At 46.6% G+C, this 22,086-nt stretch overlaps 1 protein-coding gene across 1 annotated transcript; it reads right to left on the bottom strand.

Annotated features, from left to right (window-relative positions):
• Positions 1 to 1,300: 1,300 nt before the first annotated feature.
• Positions 1,301 to 19,645, bottom strand: SAYSD1 (SAYSVFN motif domain containing 1). The gene is made up of 2 exons (XM_075555164.1): positions 19,367 to 19,645; positions 1,301 to 5,013 (listed from the first exon to the last, which is right to left on the bottom strand). Exons 1-2 carry the CDS (start codon positions 19,538 to 19,540, stop codon positions 4,648 to 4,650), a joined length of 540 nt encoding a protein of 179 aa, XP_075411279.1. The 5' UTR covers positions 19,541 to 19,645; the 3' UTR covers positions 1,301 to 4,647.
• Between the last annotated feature and the right edge of the window lie 2,441 nt (positions 19,646 to 22,086).

Here is a 22,086-nt window from a genome sequence, read left to right as displayed (position 1 = left end):
TAGAAAGCAAATGTTTTGAGAATGGTGATGGCAACAAATGTACAAATGTGCTTGATACATGATGTATAGATTGTGATAAGAGTTGTATGAGTCCCCAGTAAAATGATTGAAAAAAACAACAACCACGTTTTCAAAGAATACTGTTGAAGTGGTCCCCACAGAGGATAAATTTCTTCTCTCCTTATAAGAAGTCTCTACCTTTCTTCTGGGACTTGTTTAACCAAACCTCCTTGGATCAGAGTTATGGGCATTTTTTTTGGTGGGGAAGTTTCCATTTAACTTTAAATGACTTCTTTTTTAAAATTCAACAATCACTTTATTGGGGGCTCTTATAGCTCTTCTAACAATCCAGGCATCAACTGCATCGAGCGTATTTGTCCATATGCTGCCATCATTCATCTAAGCATTTACTTTCTGCATAGCTAGTTCAAAGAGCGGTTGCAGAAGAGAAGACCGTTTAGCGCAGGAAGGAGGACCTGAGACACAGCCAACCTCCCGAGCAGCAAAGGGTTGGGATGGGCAGCCACACCGGTCAGCAGACTTCCACTCGGCCTGAGACAAAACAGAGTGAGTCTGACACAGAACGAGAATAATAACTCTTCTTCCATGCTCCTCCTATGGCCAGGGTCAACTCTGTCTTTTTTATCATTTCATTGGGGGCTCGTACACCTCTCATCACCACCCACCCACCCATCCATCCATCTATCCATCCATCCATCCATTGTGGCAAGCACATATGTTGCCATCATCATTTTCAAAAATTTTCTTTCTACTTGAACCCTTGATATCAGCTCCTCTTTCCCTCCCTTCCTACACCACCTTCCCTCCCTCATGATCCCTTAATAATTTGTAAATTGTTTGTTTATATTTTTCATGCCTTACACTGACCACTGTCTCCCTTCACCCACTTTTCTATTGTCTGTCCCCCTGGGAGGGGGTTATATGTAGATCATTGTGATCAGTTCCCCCTGTCTCCCCACACCTTCCCTCTTGCTATTGTGGGTTTTAGTCTGTCTAAACACCTCTCACACTACTTCAGCTGTCCCATACCACTTACAACTGCATGCTCAAAAAACTGGAACTCAGTCAGTCTGCTTTGTTTCATGATCACATCTGAAATGGCTGGGTGGGAGGGGGGTGTTAACCTGGTATTCAAGCTTTGAAAGCCAAATTTTAATTGAGATGAATAATTTTTTTGCTAAAATAAGTAAATCTGACAAGGAGGAACAAAACAATTAATAATAGGCCTCTATGATTATACAATTATATTTGACATGATTACACTATGGAATGATATGACATGTATTAACTCCCAATTTAAAGCAAATTAAAACAAAACAAAAAAACCCCCAAAATATTCATGAATGGGTTTTGGGCTCACAATAAATCCTAGCTTCAACTTAATCAGGGCCCCACTCAATACTCACCTTCATGAAATTATCACTGAAGATAAGGGTGCTACAGCAAAGTATGGTGAAACAAGCAGATGGTGCCTGGCTATCAAGCAGAATAGTGTCTGGGGTCTTAAAGGCTTGTATTCAAGCAAGCAGCCATCTGAGTGAGGAGTCAACTAAGTCCAGATGGAAGAAGCGCACCAGCTTGTGTGATCCAAAGATGACAATTACAAGCCTCGAATATGGTGAGGAGCAAAGCATCCGAGCAAAAATTATGAACTCCCAATTTGTATCGGGCTATGGGGGACAGTGGGAACCCAAAACCCATCTAAAGAGTATCTAGTCAGACCCAGCCACTAAGATCCTCTCTCGCCACAGGCCAAGGCCTCAAACAGCCTTCCTATCAGGCAGAGACCATTGTAATCTTGATTATGCAGGATCAAACTCAACACTTGGCCTCCTGACCACCCTATTGACTCGACCTAAATTTGTTCTGAGTGCAAGTTGCAAGTATCTCTTACTTGCTCCAGGACTAAAAGTGCTTCCTTAGCTTTTTGGAGGGGGGCTTTCCTTTCTTACACATCATTTGTATTTTTGTCTTTACACTATTATGACTTTATCCTTGCCACCTTAGTGCATCTTTTAGATTGTTTTCTGTTGGGTTTCTCAGCTGCAAAGCACAGGAGGAATAGATGCATCGTGATATCAACTGGTACAGAGGGAAGCAGGGATTACAAGGGTGTGCGGTGGGTGACAGGGAGGGCAAGGGGATTTGGGGAGTAAATAATGAAGGAGGGAGGGAGCACTAAATTGGATTGTGAGTGCACAACTCATTTTAAAGGCAGTTTCACCATGGGGGGGGGATACTCTTAAAATAGATGTGGTCATGATTGTACAATTCTCCTTGATATGATTGAATGACTGAACTATTAAATTTTAGGATATGTAAACTATGTGTCAATAAAACTGTAAAGAAAAAAAACAATGGTGATAAAGGATATACAACTCTTTTTAAAAGCAATTTAACCATGGAAGTGTAAGATATGTGAATATTATATCAAGAAAACGACTTAAAAAAAATAAACTACATTTGACCTATGGTTACCACAAACGAAGGAGGAAGAGTTCTTGCTTCAAGGGCAGTGGTTGATTTTAATGGCAGTGGAACAATTTGAAAGGGCTATCAATCATGGGGTACAACACGAGGAGTGTAATTGGTGACTCGGAATCATGCCTGTAGAAGTTGCTGGAGAATGTTTTGTTGTGCATGTTTTTGCCAAAATTTAAAAGAAATACATGACTAACGATGAGTATGGGAGAAAAGAAACATGTTCTAAAATTAATTGTGGTAAAAATTGTGGTACAACTATTCATTATATGGTTGAACTATCGAATTATATATGTGGACGAAGTACCAATAAAACTGTTTAAATAAATAAATATAAGATTCCAATGGGCTTAACCAGGAGGAAGAGGCTGGCTTTCTACTCCCTTAAAAGAATATAGTCTCAGAAACTTAACAGGGCAGTTCTAGCATGAACTACAGGCGTGCTAGGCGTCCGAATGGACTCCATGGCTGCAGTTTGGTTTGGTTCGGGTACTGGGCTTAGTGGAAGAGATACAAGGTTCTCTGCTCCCTTAAAGAGCCACCATCTCGGACACCCACAGGGCAGTTCTGCTTTGTCCTCTAGGGTTGCCATGAGTTGGAATGACATGACCACCTAATGAGAGTGAGTTTGGATTAGACTTACTACCAATACCAGGTCCCCTTGAGTCAACAACTCATGGCAACCCCAACTGGGTGCCCCGCCGAGCAGAACTGCGCTCCTTTCAAAGGCAGGCTTTGGGGGGTGTAGATTGCCAGCCCACCTTGAGTGGGCTTGAGCCTTCAGTCTTTCAGTCAGCAGCCAAGAGCAGTCACTGCTCTGTCACCCTGGGGCACCATTAGGCTTAGTAATGCCTCACGGAGATGAAAGTCTCTTTCACAATATAAGAATCGATAGATGGGCTCTGAAGTTGCTCAGCCTACTGAAAGCATCATTCATTTCTTAAACTCTCAGGCTTGGGGCAGTCTAGTGCTTTCAAAACTCCAGTCCTCGCATTCATCAGTATGAGCCAGAAAAAAGGTCGTAATGGTTTGCTTGGCCCGATTCCAACCAACCCAAACTTCCCCTTCGTGCTGAAAGGCAAAGCAGCATAGAAATCATGTCTATTATCATTCTTTACAGAGTCTCACACCGGAGGCTGGGGGCAAAGGGGCTGCTTCGCTCTAAAGTCCTAGGAAAATAAGCAACAAGCCAAACAGCTGATGGGTCTGAACACCGTTCCTAGCCCTCCCTGTGTACACACTCATCTTTTTTTCCTTGCTGACCGTATCACGAATAACTGCTTATCAGCTCCGTTCATATTGACTATTGACCCCTCCCTAAACCTGGCACTTGGGACTTGGCTGCCTCTTTGAGTCGGAGCAGAAGAACGGGAGAGCTGAGATAGTGGTGGGCAGTGGGGACCCGCTTCTGAAAAAAAATAGATCTTCTACTATTTCTCAATATGATGGGGGGAGGAAAATTGAGAATGGCCGCTGGCAGCAAAAACAAGGACAAATACACAAAACCTCTTGCAGCTTACAACTGTCCACATGCTAGAAATGGTCAAGGAGGCCCTGGGTGGTGAACATGGTGAATGCAACTAGGCCCACTCAAGAAGTAAGTGCCTTAGAAGAGAGGCCGGGCAGTTTATTTACCAAACTCCAGCTCTTGAAAACGCCATGGAGTACAATTATAGCCTGACCCACGTGGAGGTCCCCTTGAGTCGGAGCTGTCAACTGGATGATAACTTGTATTTATTTAATATATATACATACATATATACACATATATATCATATACATATATGTATATAAGGCCTAGAGAGAGCTTTCCTTTTAATACAACCCTTATGTGCCTAACCACGACTTCACATAGCAGGATATTTTTAGCAGCTAATTTCCACAATGCCTTTTTAGATCTGAAATCATCTCTCTTGAATGAGACAAACAAGGCCCCTTCTCGAGTATGACATGTTTATAAGATTGTTCCAGCCAGTGATTTAGCTTCACCAAAACCCAAGAGAAAAATCCCAGCCGATGAGGGAAAGATCGCTGAAGAGCTGCTGGGTCACCACAGCTCCGTCTTGAGCACACGCGGTGTCAAGTCCAGGCCTGAGGCTCGGAAGGCTGTGGCGGGGCTTGGCCTCGTGGCAGCGGCACGGGGCCCTATGTGCCCTCCAGGGGTCTGAGCAGTAGCTCCCGCTCCAGCTGTTCTGCTGTCAGGGTGCCCTGGATGGCTTCGCAGCCCGGGTTGAACACCGAATAGGCACTCTTCTCACCGGCCTTCTTCTCTTCCGGGCCGCGGGTTCCGACATACATCCAGTAGAACAAGGACAGGACGAAATAGGCCAAGCCAAATTCCAGTTCTGCAAACAGTCCCAGTAGGACCAACCAGAGAAGAACCTTCAGGAGGGTGATCTGCGTCCGGAAAGATGGGTCCTGGGGGGGTGGCGGGTCCTGGCAGGGTGGCGGAGGGCTGGCTGAGGTCTGCTGTGGTGGCTGTGTCGTGCTGCCCCCAGGCTGAGCCGCTGCCTAGGGTAGACGGGGCAAAGCAAAGTTAAGTGTAGGTATGAAGGGACAGGTCTCAGTGCTCTGGGAAGGCTGTCGGCGGCTCACTGATTTCTGGTTCCTTGCCCTACTCTCTCAACCCATCATCTCCTAAGAGCTTATGTGCCCTTCTCTAGCTCTGACTCAGAACTGATCACCACCTCATGACATTAGGCTGGATTCCCATGCCTGGGAGAGACATTTCCTCGGATTAATCTGCTGCCAACATGAGCTCGTTTGTGCCCGATACAAAAACTCCCCAGCATTGATAACACACCGGCCTTAACATTTGCTTCACAGACGGTGTCAATAAACACTGTGGCGTTGATTCATTGGGCTAAGATGCCGTGACATGATTCTAAAATGGAAACAAAAATTCCTTTTGTGTATTTAAAAAAACGAAGCACTGCTATAGCCATTCCTGGGTCCCCTTCCATTCCCACCACCTCCTAATGCTGCAAATACCCGGCACAGACCCTCGCCACTCAAACCTGGGCTTAGGCATGCATCTGACCTGGTTTTGCCTCCCCAAGCCATTCTGCCTCGTGTCGACCCCATCTGACAGAGGGGAGCCGCCCCATGGAGTCTTCTGGGCTGTACTCCCACGGAAGCAGATCATCAGGTCTCCTTCCCACAGAACTGCTGAATGGGCTGGAACTGCCCACCTTTCAGTTCGCAGCTGAGCACTTAACCACTGTGCCACTAGGGTCCTTTAACCCATCCGGCTACTAATTCAACTTTCTAAACACTACCCATTACTGCCTGCTCACGGACCTACACCAGATTTTCATTGCATACAAGTTCATCAACAAATAGAAATGCCAGTACCCAGGGCCCTGTGATGGGTGCTATCAGGAGACAGGGGTGTTAAGGTAGCTTTATGTAACTTGAATAGGAGCCCTAGCGGCATAGTGCTTAATTGTTGGGCTGCTAACAGCAAGGGCAGCTATTCTAAACTACTAGAAGCTCTGTTGGGGAAAGATGAGGCTGTTTGTTCTTGTAGAGCAGCGGTTCTCAACCTGTGGGTCTCGACCCTTTTGGGGTTAAATGACCCTTTCACAGGGGTCACCCGATTCATAATAGTAGCAAAATTAGTTGTGAAGTAGCAATGAAAATAATGTTATGGTTGGGGGGGTCACCACCACATGAGAACTGTATTAATAGGTCCCGGCATTAGGAAGGCTGAGAACCACTGCTAGAAAGTCTCAGAAATGCACAGGGGCAATTTTATCCTGTCCTATAGGGTCGGTTGGAGTTGGAATTGAAATGATGGCAGTGAGGTTGAGGTTCTGTGACGTAGCTTGATCCCTTGATCTCGTCAGGTATCTCCCAAAGCTTCCGACCATGACCTTTGATAAGAAATATATTTTATATTCACCTATATTGTCGTTTTCATTCTTTATCCACAAACCTTTTGAAGCCCCTTGTACATACAAATATATCAGAAACAAGTGTTTCCTATAGCAATACTTACCCTTTACTTACCCTTCAGCACTCATATTTTCTGTTCTATTTTAGTTTTTTAAAATTATGTTTAATGGAATTTAAGATTAAATGGACATTGCCACCTGCTAATAGGTCCCAACGTGCAGCATGAAAGACAATGGCTTGCCCCTCCCCCAAGAAGAATTTGTTTCAAAGAACGACATTGATTCTGCAGCTCCGGAAGATGGACATATCTGATCAGAGCACACGGGAGCAGATGAAGGGGCAGGAGGAGACAGTGGAGCACAGCCTGGCCCACCAGGCTGTGAGGATGATGTTCCTGAGTAGAGCAGCCAGTCCACAGAGAGAACAACATGGCTGGCCCCACTATGAGAAATGATGCCAATCAGTGACTAAGGGCGATACAGGGGATAGCACCGGAGACACAGTGTGGGAATTGCACCTGACCTGATCCCACCACACCGAGGCAAACCACTGGGGAAGTGCAACGGAACAGCAAGGGAATGGAGTGGCAAGGTCCCCAGGGAATCCTGAAAGTGGACTTTGGGGTCAGGGCGTGGTGCCCCAACAGACAGGACTGGAAAACACTCCTAAGGGCCAGCAAAGGATCCGTGAACTAACTACAAGCTTTTTCGTGAAGTGTTTTGTTTTGTTCTCTGTCAGTGGTTTGTTTTTGTTGTTTTGTTGTCTGGTTATATACTGTTGCTTTGTTTTCCTCTCTTGTTTTCATGCGTGTTAGTGTCTCCACACGTCTGTCTGAATAGGACAGGCTGGATGAACTATCTGGAGGAAAAACAATGGGACCGACAATTCCGGGGGGGACTTGGGGTAGGGGGAGTAGGGGGGTAAGGAAGTGGTGTCAACAAACACAGGGACAAGGGAACAACATGGGACCCAAAATGGTAGTGAGGGGGGAGTGGCAGGCCTGGTGGGGAATGATCAAGGGTAAGGATGCGTAGAGAAGAGGGATAGCTGTAGCCCAGGTGGGGACGGAGCATGGTAGTAGGGCAGGAGGAAAGTCAAGGGAGATGGAAGAAAGAGCTAGGAGTCAAGGGGCATTTATGGAGGTTTAGACAAAGACATGTACAGGCAAATATATATATGAGGATGGGGAAATAGATCTATGTGTCTATATTTATAGGTTTAGTATTAAGGTGGCGGAAGGACCTTGGGCCTCTACTCAAGCACTCCCTCAATGCATGAATACTTTCTTTAATTAAATTGGCACTCTACGATGCTCACCCTCCCAACACAACTGCTGAAGCCAAAGCGGGTGAACAGGTAAATGTGGTGAAGAAAGTTGATGGTGCCCGGCTATCAAAAGAGATAGTGTCTGGGGTCTTAAAGGCTTGAAGATAAACAAGCAGCCATCTAGCTCAGAAGCAACAAAGCCCACATGGAAGAACACACTAGCCTGTGTGATCAGGTGGTCCCGAAGGGATCAGTTATCAGGCATCAAAGAACAAAAAATCATATCATTGGCTGCACACCTCCATGATACGATCGCTGAAGACAAACGGGTGCATAAGCAAATGTGGCGAAGAAAGCTGATGGTGCCCAGCTATCGAAAGAGATAGTGTCTGGGGTTTTAAAGGCTTGAAGGTGAGCAAGCGGCCATCTGGCTCAGAAGCAATAAAGCCCAAAGGGAAGAAGCACACCAGCCTGTGCGATCACGAGGTGCCAAATGGACCAGGTATAAGCATCATGCAAAAAAAAGGACTATGTGTGTGTGTGTGTGTGTGTGTGTGTGTATGCCATAGTGAATGAAGGGGGAAGTGCAGAGTGGAGACCCAAGGCCCTTTTGTTGGCCACTGGAGATCCCCTCATAGAGGGGTTTAGGAGAGGAGATGGGTCAGTCAGGGTGCGATGTAGTACCGATGAAGAATATAGCTTTCCCCCAGATCCTGGATGCTTCCTCCCCCCAACTACCATGATCCGAATTCTACCTTGCAGGACTGGATGGGGCAGAGGTTGTACACTGGTGCATAGGGGAGCTGGAGGCACAGGGAATCCAGGGTGGATGATACCTTCAGGATCAGGGGTGTGAGGGGCGATGTTGGGAGAGTGGAGGGTGAGTGGATTGGAAAGGGGGAACTGATTACAGGGATCCACATGTGACCTCCTCCCTGGGAGATGGACGGCAGGGAAGAGGGGGAAGGGAGACTCCGGACAGGGCAAGATATGACAAAATAACAATCTATAAATTATCAAGGGCTCGTGAGGGAGGGGGAAGCAGGGAGGGAGGGGGAAAAAAGAGGACCTGATACAAAGGGCTTAAGTGGAGAGCAAATGCTTTGAAAATGATTAGGGCAAAGAATGTATGGATGTGCTTTATACAATTGATGTGTGTATATATATGGATTGTGATAAGAGTTGTATGAGCCCCTAATAAAATGTAAAAAAAGAAAGACAATGGTTTGAAAGCTTTCATGGGGCTTGATCAAGGGCTATGTAACTGAGAGGAATTACTGAAACCCAAATGAAGGCTGAGCATGATAGTGGGACAAGAGGAAAGGCAAAGGAAATAGCGGAAAGAACTAGGAGGCTAAGGACATTTATATAGAGGTTTAAATACAGGCATGTACATATGTAACAATATTTACATATGACAATGGGGAAATAGATCTGTGTGCATATACTTATAGGTTTAGTATTAAGGTATCAGATGGACATTGGGCCTCCACTCAAGTACTCCCTCAATACAAGAACCCTTTGCTCTATTAAATTGGCATGCCATCACCTTCCCGACATGATCACTGAAGACAACGCAGGTGCATAAGCAAATGTGGTAAAGAAAGCTGATGGTGCCCAGCTATCAAAAGATATAGTATCTGGGGTCTTAAAGGCTTGAAGGTAAACAAGCGGCCACCTAGTTTAGAAGCAACAAATCCCACATGGAAGAAGCACACAAACCTGCGTGATCACAAGATGTCGAAAGGATCAGGTATCAGGCATCAAAGAACAAAAAATCACATCATTGTGAATGAGGGGAGTGCAGATTGGGGACCCAAAGCTCATCTGTAGGCAACTGGACATCCGCTTACAGAAGGGTTGTGGGGTGGAGGAGAGCCAGGCAGGGTGCAGTGTAGCAACAATGACACATACAACCTTCCTCTAGTTCTTTAATGCACAATGGATGTGTATATGGATTGTGATGAGTTGTACGAGCCCCCAGTAAAATGATTTTTAAAAGATAGATTTTATGTACAAAACAGTCCATAATCTACTGCTCCTCCATAAATGAACCCTTTCCTCCAGTTGGCTAGCCATCAGGTGCCGTGGAGTTGCTGCCAAATCATGGTGCTCCTACAGAGAGTAGAACTGAGCCCCTAAGAGTGTTTCTAGCTGACTGAGAAATAGATTTCTGGGTCTTTCTTCCACAGCATCTCAGGAAGAACTCAAACTGCCAACCTTTAGCTGGCTGTTGAGCACCGTCAATGTTTACTCCCCCATCTCCAGTTAAACCGGTCTGATTACCCAAAGACATTCCCAACTGTCATCTGCCATTGCCTCAGTCTCTTCTCCAATGAGCTCCTTGCCTTCCTTCCAGGCCAGCGCCTTTCATGAGCGGTGTCCCCTGAGCTCTTCCCACCTGCTTCCAGGGCACCAGCCAGCACGCCGAGAAGTGGCTCTCTCTTTCTATGTGCCACGTGCATCCCTGGGTTGTCTGGAAGTGCACTGTGAGGTCACAGCCTGCTTTGTTTCTCTCTTTTGGTAGCTCCCGAGCAGACACAGCACCCCCCACACAAATACTCAACACACAGCTGGTCATGTAGTTCATGCCTTCCTTTGGAGCCCGTCTTCTTCTGGACATGAGAAATTGCAAAGTATTTGATCTCCTGATAAAAAAATAATGGTCAGCTGCTGTATGTTGCTTGCGAGTTTGTATTTGGTTAAGACCATTTTTTATCAACCCTGTAACGATCGTCTTGTTAGCTAGGGAATGCTGATTGGAAAAGGCCTGAACGTATCATTAGCATCACCACTCACATCCAGACATTTGACCAGAGTCTCCTGTTAAGACTTCTCCTCCCTAAAGAGGGCTGCAACAAGGTGGGAAGGCTGTCTTGTCTGAGAAGCGGGCAGACAAAGTGAGTGGAGTGTCATGGGGTCAGGAGGCTAGAGTGGGAAGGAGGAAGCAGGGGGAGGAAGCTAGAACCAGGCAGTTGCAATCAGGATTCTGGAAACTGGAAGCCATGTTGAAGGCTTTGGGAGGGGACACCTACTCATTATTGACTATCTCATTATCCAATATTGTTATTTACAAAAACAGTAAAAAAACAAAACAACTTACATCTTTAGCCAAGTATATCTGGCAGGTGGTGGAGGAGAGAAACGCTGGCTGTGACCGCTAAGGTCATGAGTCAGTTTGGCTGGGCTATGGTTCTCACGTGGCTTGGCAGTGGGTTATGCAAACATGCAATGTGGAAGCTATAATGACGCCACCATCCTCCACACCCACATCCTCCAGTTTGCCAATTTTGATATAATGACCACGTCGGTCAGTGAGGCGTGAGTGTCATGCATATTTAAGACGACCCTGGCTGCCAAGTGGCGAATGAGTAGAAACAGAGCGTCAGACGCTGTGAGAGACGTTCACACAGAGATAAGCGTGGCAACAGAGAAACTGGAGAAAACCGATGGACCCAGCAGACACGGTAGGGGCCGGTCTGGCCTGAAACGCCCAACAAACTGTATTGACTTTATGATCCTTCAACATGCTTCATCGCCTATAATCCGGAAAGATAGGCACTGTTCCCAGCTTACAGGTGAGCCTCTTCTGAGAGCTGAAGGAACTGCCCTACAGTCATGCAGCTGGTCCCAGGAAGAGACGAGGTTCTAATCTTATGGCAGCACCCCGCTCCAGCCCTCGTCCTCTAGTTAGGGAGGCCCTGAGTGGTGCAAACCATGAACTAACTGCTAACCAACAGGAGTCCACCCAGAGGCACCTCCGAAGAAAGGCCTGAGGCTCTCCTTCTGAAAGTCAGTCACTGAGAGCCCTGAGAAACACAGTGCTGACCCACATGGGGTCACCCGAGTCAATGTCCACTCCACGGCCACTGGCATTTTTGTTTTTAATGTGTGTGGGGGGTGGGGGGGGAGGCAGAGGGCGACGGGAGGGGATCAACTGGAAAGGGAACAAATGAGGTCAAGGAGGGCGACGGAAACTCCTCTCCTCTCTGGGACAGTCCCAAGACCACTTTGCCTCCCGCGCCGCTGGGACCAGTAACAACTGTGTTGTGATCTTGACGGTGCACACGGGTAGAGCTTGGGGAAGGCCTTCCCATCCCTGATACCAAGCTGCTCGCCCCTCAGCAAAACATGTCACCCAGCCACTACTTGTTTGTCAGTGTGCCACACTACTTGTGTGGTGTGGTGATGGACGGATATTGAAAGTACCGTGCCCTGCCAAAGGCATACACAAATCTGCCTCGGAAGAAGTACAGCCAGAATGCTCCTTAGAAGCGGGGATGGGGAGACTTCATCTCATGTCCTTTGGACATGTTCCCAGCAGGACCAGTCCCTGCAGAAGGACAGCATGCTTGGTAAAGCAGAGGGACAGTGACAAGGAGGAAGGCCCTCAGCAAGTTTGACTGACACAGTCGCTGCATCGATGGGCTCTAACAGAACGATACTTGTGAGGATGGCGTGGGACTGGGCGGTGTTCGGTTCTGTTGGGCACAGGGGCACTAGGTGTTGGAACCACATCGATGCTCCCATGTTTTTGCACACCGGCTCTTTCTTGTCAAATGTCACCTTAGTGGGTCCCCTTCCTTAAAGGCCCCAGTTAAAGTAGCACTCTGCCGCCTTCGCCCCAAATGTAATATCACAACAGCCTAGATGTTCTCCTTGTTTTCTTCCTTGGTGGCATTTAACATCTGGTTCTTGAAGTGCCTTCTTCCTAGCGGCCTCCCACTACCACCACCAAACCCAGTGCACGGCTTTAATCTGTGTTTCACACCCTGTCTCCCAGGATACGGGGCCATAGCTGGACTGTAAAGGCTGCACAATAGGGTTCTGAGGTTCTAATGAATGAATGAACTGACAGATGAATGAATGTAAGGGAAAGATGAATGGAGGGTGGGAAATGGAGAAATTAAAGATGACTCTTAAATTTGAAGCGACGACACAGCAGGTGACTTGGAGAAGAGGGACAGTAGGCTTGCATATCCCGAGGTACAGAGCACCGGGTGTTTGGCTGGCATGTGACCTTGGAGAAAGGTGGAGGGCTGCAGTAGGATTTAAAACAAACAAGAACTGCCACCAGCATTTTCTCCCTAAAGTGGTGGAATTTTATGTTGCAAGATGCTGCTTTTCCCCGAACGTGATTCACTAAGTACTGCCAGGTGGCGGGGTGGGAAGGGCTGTGGCTGTTTCCCGTTAATGAATAGCCAATCTAAACAACCACAGGCTGAGGCTAGAGAAATGCCTGGCAAGCCACAGTGCGTCTCCAGGATGACAAGTTTGGGAGATGGATGAAAAAGTAGAGGAAAAAAAAAAACCAAAGTAATGAGAATTTTCACACCAGAGCAAACCAAGGAACAATAACGGTCACAAAAGCTCAAGACAGATGCTCTGAAGGCAGCGTTCTCAACCTGGAGGTCGCGACCCCTTTGGGAGTCAACGACTCTTTACCTGGGTGTCGCCTATTGCCGATGGTCTTAGGAACTGAGACACCACTCCTCTATCCATCTCCAGGCGGGTCGGCCCACATGCAGATACGCCACATATGGGGCTCACCACAACATGAGGAACTGTATTAAAGGGCTGCAGCATTAGGAAGGTTAAGAACCACTGCCTTCAGGAAAAGTAGCATTCAATAAGGACCAACGTGCAGTCCTACCACCACCTGGGGGTGCTGTGATGGCTTGTGTGGTAGTGTGATGCTGGAAGCTCAGCCACCAGTGTTTCAAACACCTGCAGGGTCATCAAGTTTCAGTGGAGCCTCCAGACGAAAACAGACTAAGAAAAAGGAGTTGAGGTCTAAGGTTAAAAAAAAAAGTCCTGTAAAACCCTTATGGAAAGCAGAGGAACGCTGTCTGATTTCGTGTCGGAGGTTGAGTGTGTGGGGGAGGTCAGATGTTGACAGACATCCCTGAAGGCAATCACTGCCAGACTGCTGTCTCGCCCCATCACAGGGGTGGGCCTGCTCCCTACTGCTGGAGACAATAATGGTCTCTATCAGTTGAGCAGTTAGGCTGCCATTCTGTATCTAGGATCCGCCCATCTTGCCACATGTATACCCCCAATCCCTCCTCTTCCTATTACGAGGATACCCCTAGATCACCCCCTCCCATTACTGTATTACCTATAGCACAACCCCCTCCTATGACATATGTCCCCAGAGAATATAAAAGCCTGGGCTAGCATTAAAGACTCTCTCTCTCTCTCCACGTGGACCACCAAGTGGGGCTGAGGTGAACATGCTACCATGAATTGTGTCTGACTCCATTTATTTCAATATTTCTCTTCTGTCTCTCATGCTCTCATGCTATAATCCTTACTTATTATTGCTGCACAATTTCACTTACCGGACCTGTAATGATGTGTTAGGGGCTGGCTTCCCCTGGCAGTTGAGCCCCTCATGTTGGAAAGCCAAACCAAACTCACTGCCATCAAGCACATTCCAACTCGTGGTGATCCTATAGGGCAGGGTAGCCCTGCCCCTGTGGGTTTCTGGGACTGACTCTTTATGGGGGTAGGAAGACTCCGCTCAAAATATGATTGGGGAAGAGCTGCCTCTCAAAGTAGAGTTGCCCTTAGTGATGTGCATGGAGCAAAGCACTGGACACCTCCATTTGCTAATGTGACCCCAAAGAAGCAACACTTGCAAAGCTCCACGAATAATCAGAATGTGGAATGTAGAAAGTATGAATCCAGGGAAATTTAGATGTCATCAAAATGGAACTGGAACACATAAAGATTGCTATCCTAGGCATTGATGAGCTTAAATGGATCTGGCAAGAGCTCTTCTGAGTCAAACAATTATATGGTCTACTAGGGCATGACAAATTCAAGAGGAATGGTGTTGCAATCACTGTAATAAAGAACATTCAAGTTATATCCTGAAGTACAATGTCATTTGTCAAGGATAAGATCCACATACCTATAAGGAAGACCAGTTAATACAACTATTATTCAAATGTACATACCAACCACTAACACCAAAGACAGAGAAACTGAATATTTCTACCAACTTCTGCAGTCTAAAATTGAAACATACCATCAAGATGCATTGAAAATGCCTGGTGATTGGGATGTAAAAGTTGGAAACAAAGAAAGAGCAGTAGCTGTAAAATATGGTATGGTGATAGGAATAATATCAAAGTTGAAATGACACAATTTTGCAAGGCTAACCACCTATTTAATACAAATATTTTTTCCCACTAACACACACTGCAACTATCCACATGGACCTTACCAGATAGGACACACAGGAACCAACTGTATTACATCTGTTAAAAGAGAAGATGGAGAAGCTGATTATCACCCGTCAGAACCTGGGGTTCAACCTGGCTCAGACATGGTTGGCAAAGTGAAATGAGGAAGGGCTAAACTTTACAAAATGTGAGGGCCTGGAATGCTAGCCCAAACAGGAAATTAGTGGGGTGGAGCCCTGGTCAAAACAACGCCATGGACCAACTTCTGAATAGATGATCAATTGCTTGTGTGCAATTTCAAGTTAAAGCCAAAGAAGGCTAAAGCAAATCCGTGAGACCCAAAGTATGACTCTGAATACCTTCCACCTATCTCAATAGATCTGGTGCAGTGAACACTCATGCCTGAAGACCAGATGATTGTGGGGCAACATTAAAGATATCATCCATGAAGAAAGGAAAGGTCATTAAAAGGACAGGAAAGAACAAAAAGAAAGTGGATGTCAAGAGAGACTCTGAAACGTACTACTAAACATGGAGTAGCTAAAGCACATGGACGACACGATGAAGTCCGAGAGCTGAATGGGAGATTTCACAGGGGAGCTCGAGAAGAGAGCAGAAAGCATTATACTGAAATGTACCCAGACGGGGGTTAGAAAGCTAAAGGCCGTGCGTGGTTTCCTCAAGCTGAACAGACGGAAGAAAAACATCAAGCCTCGGGTTGCAATTATGAAGGATCCAAGGGGGTTTCTAGGAGTCAGAATCTACGTGATGACAGTGAGATTTTTTAGAATTATTATTATTTGTTTGATGGGGAAATATTGCCTGGCACAGGAAGCATCTAAAGACGATGGAAGGAATACACAGTCACTGTATAAAAAATGTATGGTCGATCGTCAACCTTTTCAGGAGGTAGCATGTGATAAAGAACCAATGACACTGAAGGAAGAGGTTCAAGCTGCACTGAAGTTCATTAATACACTGGAGGCATTAATAAAAACAAGGCTGCAGGAATTGACGGGGCGCAAAATGAAGCGCTGCAACATGCTGATGCAATACAGGAAGCACTCATTAGTCTGTGCTAAGAAAACGGGAAGACAGCGATCAGGCCAACTGAGTAGGATACATACTTGTGTCCGTTTCAAAGAAAGGTGATCCAGTAGAATGCGTGTAGAATGCTAAAGATAACTCAAAAACAGTTGCAGCAGTACAATAACAGGGAACCTCAAGAAATTCAAGCAGGATTCAGAAGATGTGAACCAAGGGATATCACTGCTGATGTCAGATAGATCTTGGCTTAAAACAGATGATACCAAAAGATGTTTACCTGTAACTGTGCAAAAGCACTTCACAGTGTGGCTCCTAACAAATTATGGGAATTCCTGAACATTTCATTGTGCTCATACAGAATCAGTGCATAGACCAAGAAGTTGTCATTGGCTTAAACTCAGAAAAGGTGTCAAGGTGTATCCTTTCACTACACAGACTCAATCTATATGTTGAGCAAATAATCCAAGGAGCTGGATCCTCTAAACAACACGGCATCAGAATGGGAGGAAGGTTCATTAACCCATGATATCCAAATGCTAGAAACCTGACCAGCTGAAAGCCAAAGGAATTTGCAGCACTTACTGATGACTACAGACCTCCGTATGGATTATATCTAGATTAAAATAAAACGAGGACTCTCACAAGTGAACCAATAAGCAGTATCATGACAAATGGATAAAATATTGGAGTCAAGGCTTTCACCTTCTTTGGATCCACAATCAATGCCCAAGGAAGCAGTAGTCAAGAAATCAGACAATGTACTGTATTGGGTAAACCTGCTGCAAAAGACCTCTTTAAAGAGTTAAAGAACAGAGCTAGCGCTTTGAGGACTGGGGTGGGCCTGACCCAAGCCATGGTATTTTCCATCACCTCATATGCCTGGGAAAGCGGGACTACGATGACGGAAGACTGAAGAAGGGATCTTTGAATTACGGTGTTGGTAAAAAATGCTGAACACACCGTGGACTGCTGGAAGCAAAAAGCCAATCTGTTTGGAAAGAAGTACAGCCAGGATACTTGTTAGCTGGAAGGTCTCCCGGGCTTTGGACATCTTATCAGCAGGCTGCCACAATAGCTGCAACAACGGGCTCCAGCACAGCAACAGTTTGCCAGGATGGAGTGTGAGCGGGCAGTGTTTCCTTAGGTTGTACATGGGTCGCTCTGAGTTGGAAACCTCCTGATGGCATCTAACAATAACCACTGGCAGTCCAGTAGTTCTGCTCTCCCCTTTGTCAGGCTGTCAGCTTTGGGGGTTCGGATGTTAAGCAGCTCTCTCCAAGTTCGGCTTGTCTGGGGTAGGGCAGGTATGGCACATTTGAGGGGGGTTGGCCAATGAACCATTTCCATTGCCAGCTGGGAGAAATCACTCCGGAATATAAAACTAATTTGCCATGGGTGCTATTTCCCTAGATAGGCTGCTGTGTCTGCGTCTAACTCAATGATCTCATGTTCCTTTGGCAGTGAGACATCAGAGTCAAAGACACATTGTGTGGGCCTGACATTGTTTTTAACTGCAGTGGGAAACAGCAGGGGAAATGAATTCTAAAGTCTTAAAGCAATTGTTATGCTCAGTGAGTTCTAATCAACAATAAAGTTCCCCAAAGACAATTGTGACAAACTGCACGCAAGGAAATGGATTGTTTGAACCCTGTGCCACTCTTTCCCTTCTCTGCAAGGCTGTTGGAACGCTGGATATCATGGAGAATAATACCAATAAAAATTGGTAGCTCTAAGTTCCCCTCAATTTAAAAAATGTTTTTCCTGAAATTACATAATTTAATAATAAATGATATTAAGGGAAATGATTTTAAGGGCGCAATGTGCTTTTATGGTGGCACATTTCTATTATGAAAAGGCGCTTTTAAGCTCTGATTACGCCTACAAGAAACACATATTTCAAAGCACCCATTTTCTCTTGATAGGTTTTGTACTGCATGCCCCCAGTGACACTACAAGCGCACCTAGTGATCATCTTGCCATTGCACTCGTGGAAACTAAATGAAGACGCAAAGAGATGTGAATAATGTTCTTTTGTACGATGCAAACCAAACTCCTTCGCATCAGTGGATGCCGACCGGTGGGACGCTATATAGGGTTTCGGGCTGTCCATTTTTACAGGAGCAGACAGCTCATTTTATTCCCTGGTTGGCTGCTGCGTTTGAATTGCCCGCCTTACAGTTAGCAGCCCAAAGCCTAGCCCACAGTACCATACTAAAAAGTTAAGGGCTAACACGCTAGAGTACTGATCCCAATGGTTTTCTCCCCAGATACACATTCCAGAAACTGCATAAGGAGCACTGGTGGAGGAAAAGGCTATGAATTGGGCTAACCAGACGGTCAGCAGTTCAAAACCACCAACCAATCTCTGTGGGGGAAAGATGAGGCTGTTTGTTCTTGTAGAGCAGCGGTTCTCAACCTGTGGGTCTCGACCCCTTGGGGGAGGGGGCGGGCGAATGACCCTTTCACTGGGGTCGCCCGATTCATAACAGTAGCAAAATGACAGTTATGAAATAGCAACGAAAATAATTTTATGGTTGAGGGAATCACCACATGAGGAACTGTATTAATCGGTCCCGGCATTAGGAAGGCTGAGAACCACTGCTAGCGTCTCAGAAATGCACAGGGGCAATTCTACCCTGTCCCATAGGGTCATATGAATCTGAATCCACGCGATGGCAGTGAGGTTTTGCGTTTTAGTCTGAGAGACATAAACAAGCCATGGTCGACAGTTTTGGAAACTGTATTTAAATCCAGTTTGTGGAACACAAGCTATTTGGACATGTGTCCCAGGAGCGAATCATGTGAAGCTTTAATTACTGCCATTTAAAATATATTAGTATTCGATTCTACCTTGACCCTTCCAAAGCTATAGCACATCACGACGATAATTCAACTTGCCATAGATAATTCAAAAGTGAACATGACTTCTTCCAGGACCCTGGGTCCTAGCTCAAAGATGACGGGGCTTTCTATTCCCGTAAACAGTGACGGTCTCAGAAACTCACGGGGACCAGTTCCACCCGGCCCTCTAGGGTCGCTATGAGTTGGCATCGACTTAACAGCAGTGAGTCCCTAGCTTCCTCCCTGAAATCGCAGGCTGCAGCAGTGGCCGGCTGGAAAGAAACTGGCAGTGAGTGCCACGTGTCCCTGCGGACTCCGGAGGTAGAACTCTCCTCTAAGCCCGGCCCCTAAAAAGGCAGGAGATGCGAGGCCCCGCCCCCAGCAGCTAAGGCCCCACCGGGAACTAAGAGGGGGCGGAATCTGAGTGTGCTCACGCGAGGTCAGGGGCGGGGCCTCGAGGCTGGGGCGGGCATCGGGGCGGGGCTTCGGGGCCGGGCCTCGGGGGCGGGGCTGCGGGTTGGGTCGGGGGCGGGGCCTCGGCTGCCTTGTCCAGTGAGGCCGTGACGGTGGCACGGAAGGCAGGTTAGCGGGGCGGGGAGGGGGAACAGCCTTCTTTCTCTCACCTGAGTGTGGCTGGGTTGGGCCTTCGGACTTGCGGGCCTCGCTTTCCACACCAGGAGCCGTTTTAGCCAGCGCCGGGCTACTTCCGCCTTCTCGCCCGAGTTTGGGGCGTCGGGTCCGGCCGCCAAACCGGCCCGTTTTCTAGCCGCTCGGAACTCGGCTAACCGCTGCTCCATGGCCCGCGCCCCTCTCCCCGCGCATCCGGGAGTTCGCGCGTCCGTGGGACACTTTCTCTCCCACTTGACACGGAGCCGGGCCGTCGTGCGCCTGCGCGTTGGCGGCTCCTGGCTGCGCGTGCGCACTCGGGATCTGGGCCGAGTGTGGTTCAGGGTTGGTTTTCTGTAGTTGTGACGTCCATTCGGGCATATTAGCACCCGTAATAATAGCACTGCGTGCACCACCTCGTGCTGTAGAACAGTTCCCCGAAGTGGGCGATACCGCTCCCTGGGGGGACGCTGGAGGGGCGCAGTAGATCCCAAAATGAAAAAGACAAGCTCGGGCAATGAATAAACAAATGTGTTTTACACAATTGATGTATGTGGATTGCGATAAGAGTTGTATGAGCCAAATAATTAAAAAATAAAAAACCCAGGTAGCAATGGAAACATAGAGTTAAGCAAGAAAGAAAAAGACAAGCTCGCTGCCCTCGATCCGCCTCATAGCGACCCTATTGCATAGGGAGAACTGCCCCTATGGGTTTGAAACTTTTCACGTAGAAAGCCTTCCCGAAACAGGCCATGATCTCGGAGAAGTTCGGGCATTAGAAGGAAAACCGCCTACTGTTTTCCTCCTAGGACTTTGGAAGGTGGCTTTCCCACTGCTCAGGTAGCAGGCTCTGCGGTCCTGTACGCACTCCATGATCTTTCACTTCCATGAACTTTTTGAAACCCCTGTGAATAACCAACACCTAGATAAAGATTGTTTCTTACATCCTAGGGCTCCCTACTGATCATTCACCACCCAAAAGGTAGCCACCATTCAACTCAGCTCAGGGGCTGTTTTATGCACTTTATTTTTCATGGTAGTATGGGTAGGTTTTATATGCTTTTGAGCTAAACAGCTAGCTTCTGATCTCACATAATTCATTGGATCGTGCTGAGTTTGAATTAAGAACTAGATCTAGAATGGTGCCCCAATTAACCCAATATTCACCAAGGGTAGATGCAGTGTTAAGTATTCTTCTGGGGGTGCCTCAGTGAAGGAAACTGCCTTTTTCGCTTAGGGTTTATCCTAAAGGGACAGGTCAAGACAATGCATACCCATATATTGAATGTATTGATTAGTGCCACAAAGTAATATAAAGGACAGAAGCTGTGGAGCTGTTTATAGTCACTACCAAGGAAAGTCGTTCAGACAAGAGACTTAAATGAAATGAAACAAGTGAGACAGGTGTGGATACTTGGAGTGGGATGCTCAAAGAAAACAGCAAGCACAAAGACCCGTAAGACTGTAAGTAGTATGCGTGGCCTGCTCATTGAACTTTGACGAGGCCAGTGATCCTGGAGCACAGGGAAGGGAGGGAAAAAGAGAAGGAGAGAAAATAAGATGCCCAAGTGACCAGGGAGCAGATCGTGTAACACAGACCATGAGGGAAATCCTGCATTTTATTCTTGGTGTAATGAGGCAATTGGATGCTTTTTATCAGGTGACAAGATAGGAAATAGTTTAAAAGAAGCACACTGCCTGCTAGGAATGGGGTGCTGGAAGAATGTAAGGTTAGAAGAAGGGAAAGCGGCTGATTCCCTTTGGACGCTGCATCCCAGTTGCGCAGGGCAGCCAAGGGAAGAAGCCCTAGCTCGAGCTAGCTAATAAACTCCTTTTGCCGCTTTTGCATCTCAACTGGTCGTATTCTTCCGTGCGTCCAAGGACAACCACCAACAGCCTGCTTAACTGAGAAAAGGAGCTGGGTCATGCAACTGGGATTAGACCTGCCCCCGTAAGATGCACACAAGTGATCCTCTACCTAAACTTCTGACATCAGAAGGCCCAAACCATAACTCCACCTATGCTCCTAAGCTGAACAAGATTCTATCTTTATGACAACTTTCCATTCATCACTTCCCATCTGAACATGTGCAGAAGACTAGGCTCAGTCACCTAGTGATGAACACCAAGATACCCAGTTACCATCATAATAAAACTTCTGGCTCAGGAAAAAAAAAAAAAAAGAAGAAGAAGGGAAAACAGTTAGCAAATACAGTCATATAAGAGAGACTATGGTAGTTAGGGGCTTGATTGTTAGTTATGAGTTGGTGATAACTGACCAGATTCTGAATATGTTTTGAGGGTACTGTCAATAGGATGCGAAGATGTGGAATGAGAAAAATAGGAATCAAGAATGACAGATCTCCCTCCTACGTGTACATGAATCCATCATTTGATGGCTGGAGCCATGCATTGGCTGAGGGAAGACTAGGAAGAGAGGATTGTGGTGTGAATATAGGGTTAGTTTTATTTTTTAGCAATTTTAATATGTTTTCCTCCATTGTTTCATTGAGAAGTGAATGTTAATTTTAATGGGGTCTCCCTAGAATGTCTTTTTCCCCCTAACTGTAACCCTAACCCTAAAACCTTAATCCTAACCCGTAGAATGTCTTTCTTTGAAGGCTTCTGTGTGCTTGTATGCCCATTCCTGACTCCTCCTCCACCTCTACCTTCAGAAGTAACTACTATTGCCAATCATATTCATCACACCTTTTCGTTTCTTTATGTTTTTGTTACT

Source organism: Tenrec ecaudatus, chromosome 7 (genome assembly GCF_050624435.1).
Source record: "Tenrec ecaudatus isolate mTenEca1 chromosome 7, mTenEca1.hap1, whole genome shotgun sequence".
Lineage (NCBI taxonomy): Eukaryota > Metazoa > Chordata > Mammalia > Afrosoricida > Tenrecidae > Tenrec > Tenrec ecaudatus.
Note: the sequence above shows the minus strand (reverse complement) of the source record. Positions and strands in the feature narration are given on the sequence as shown.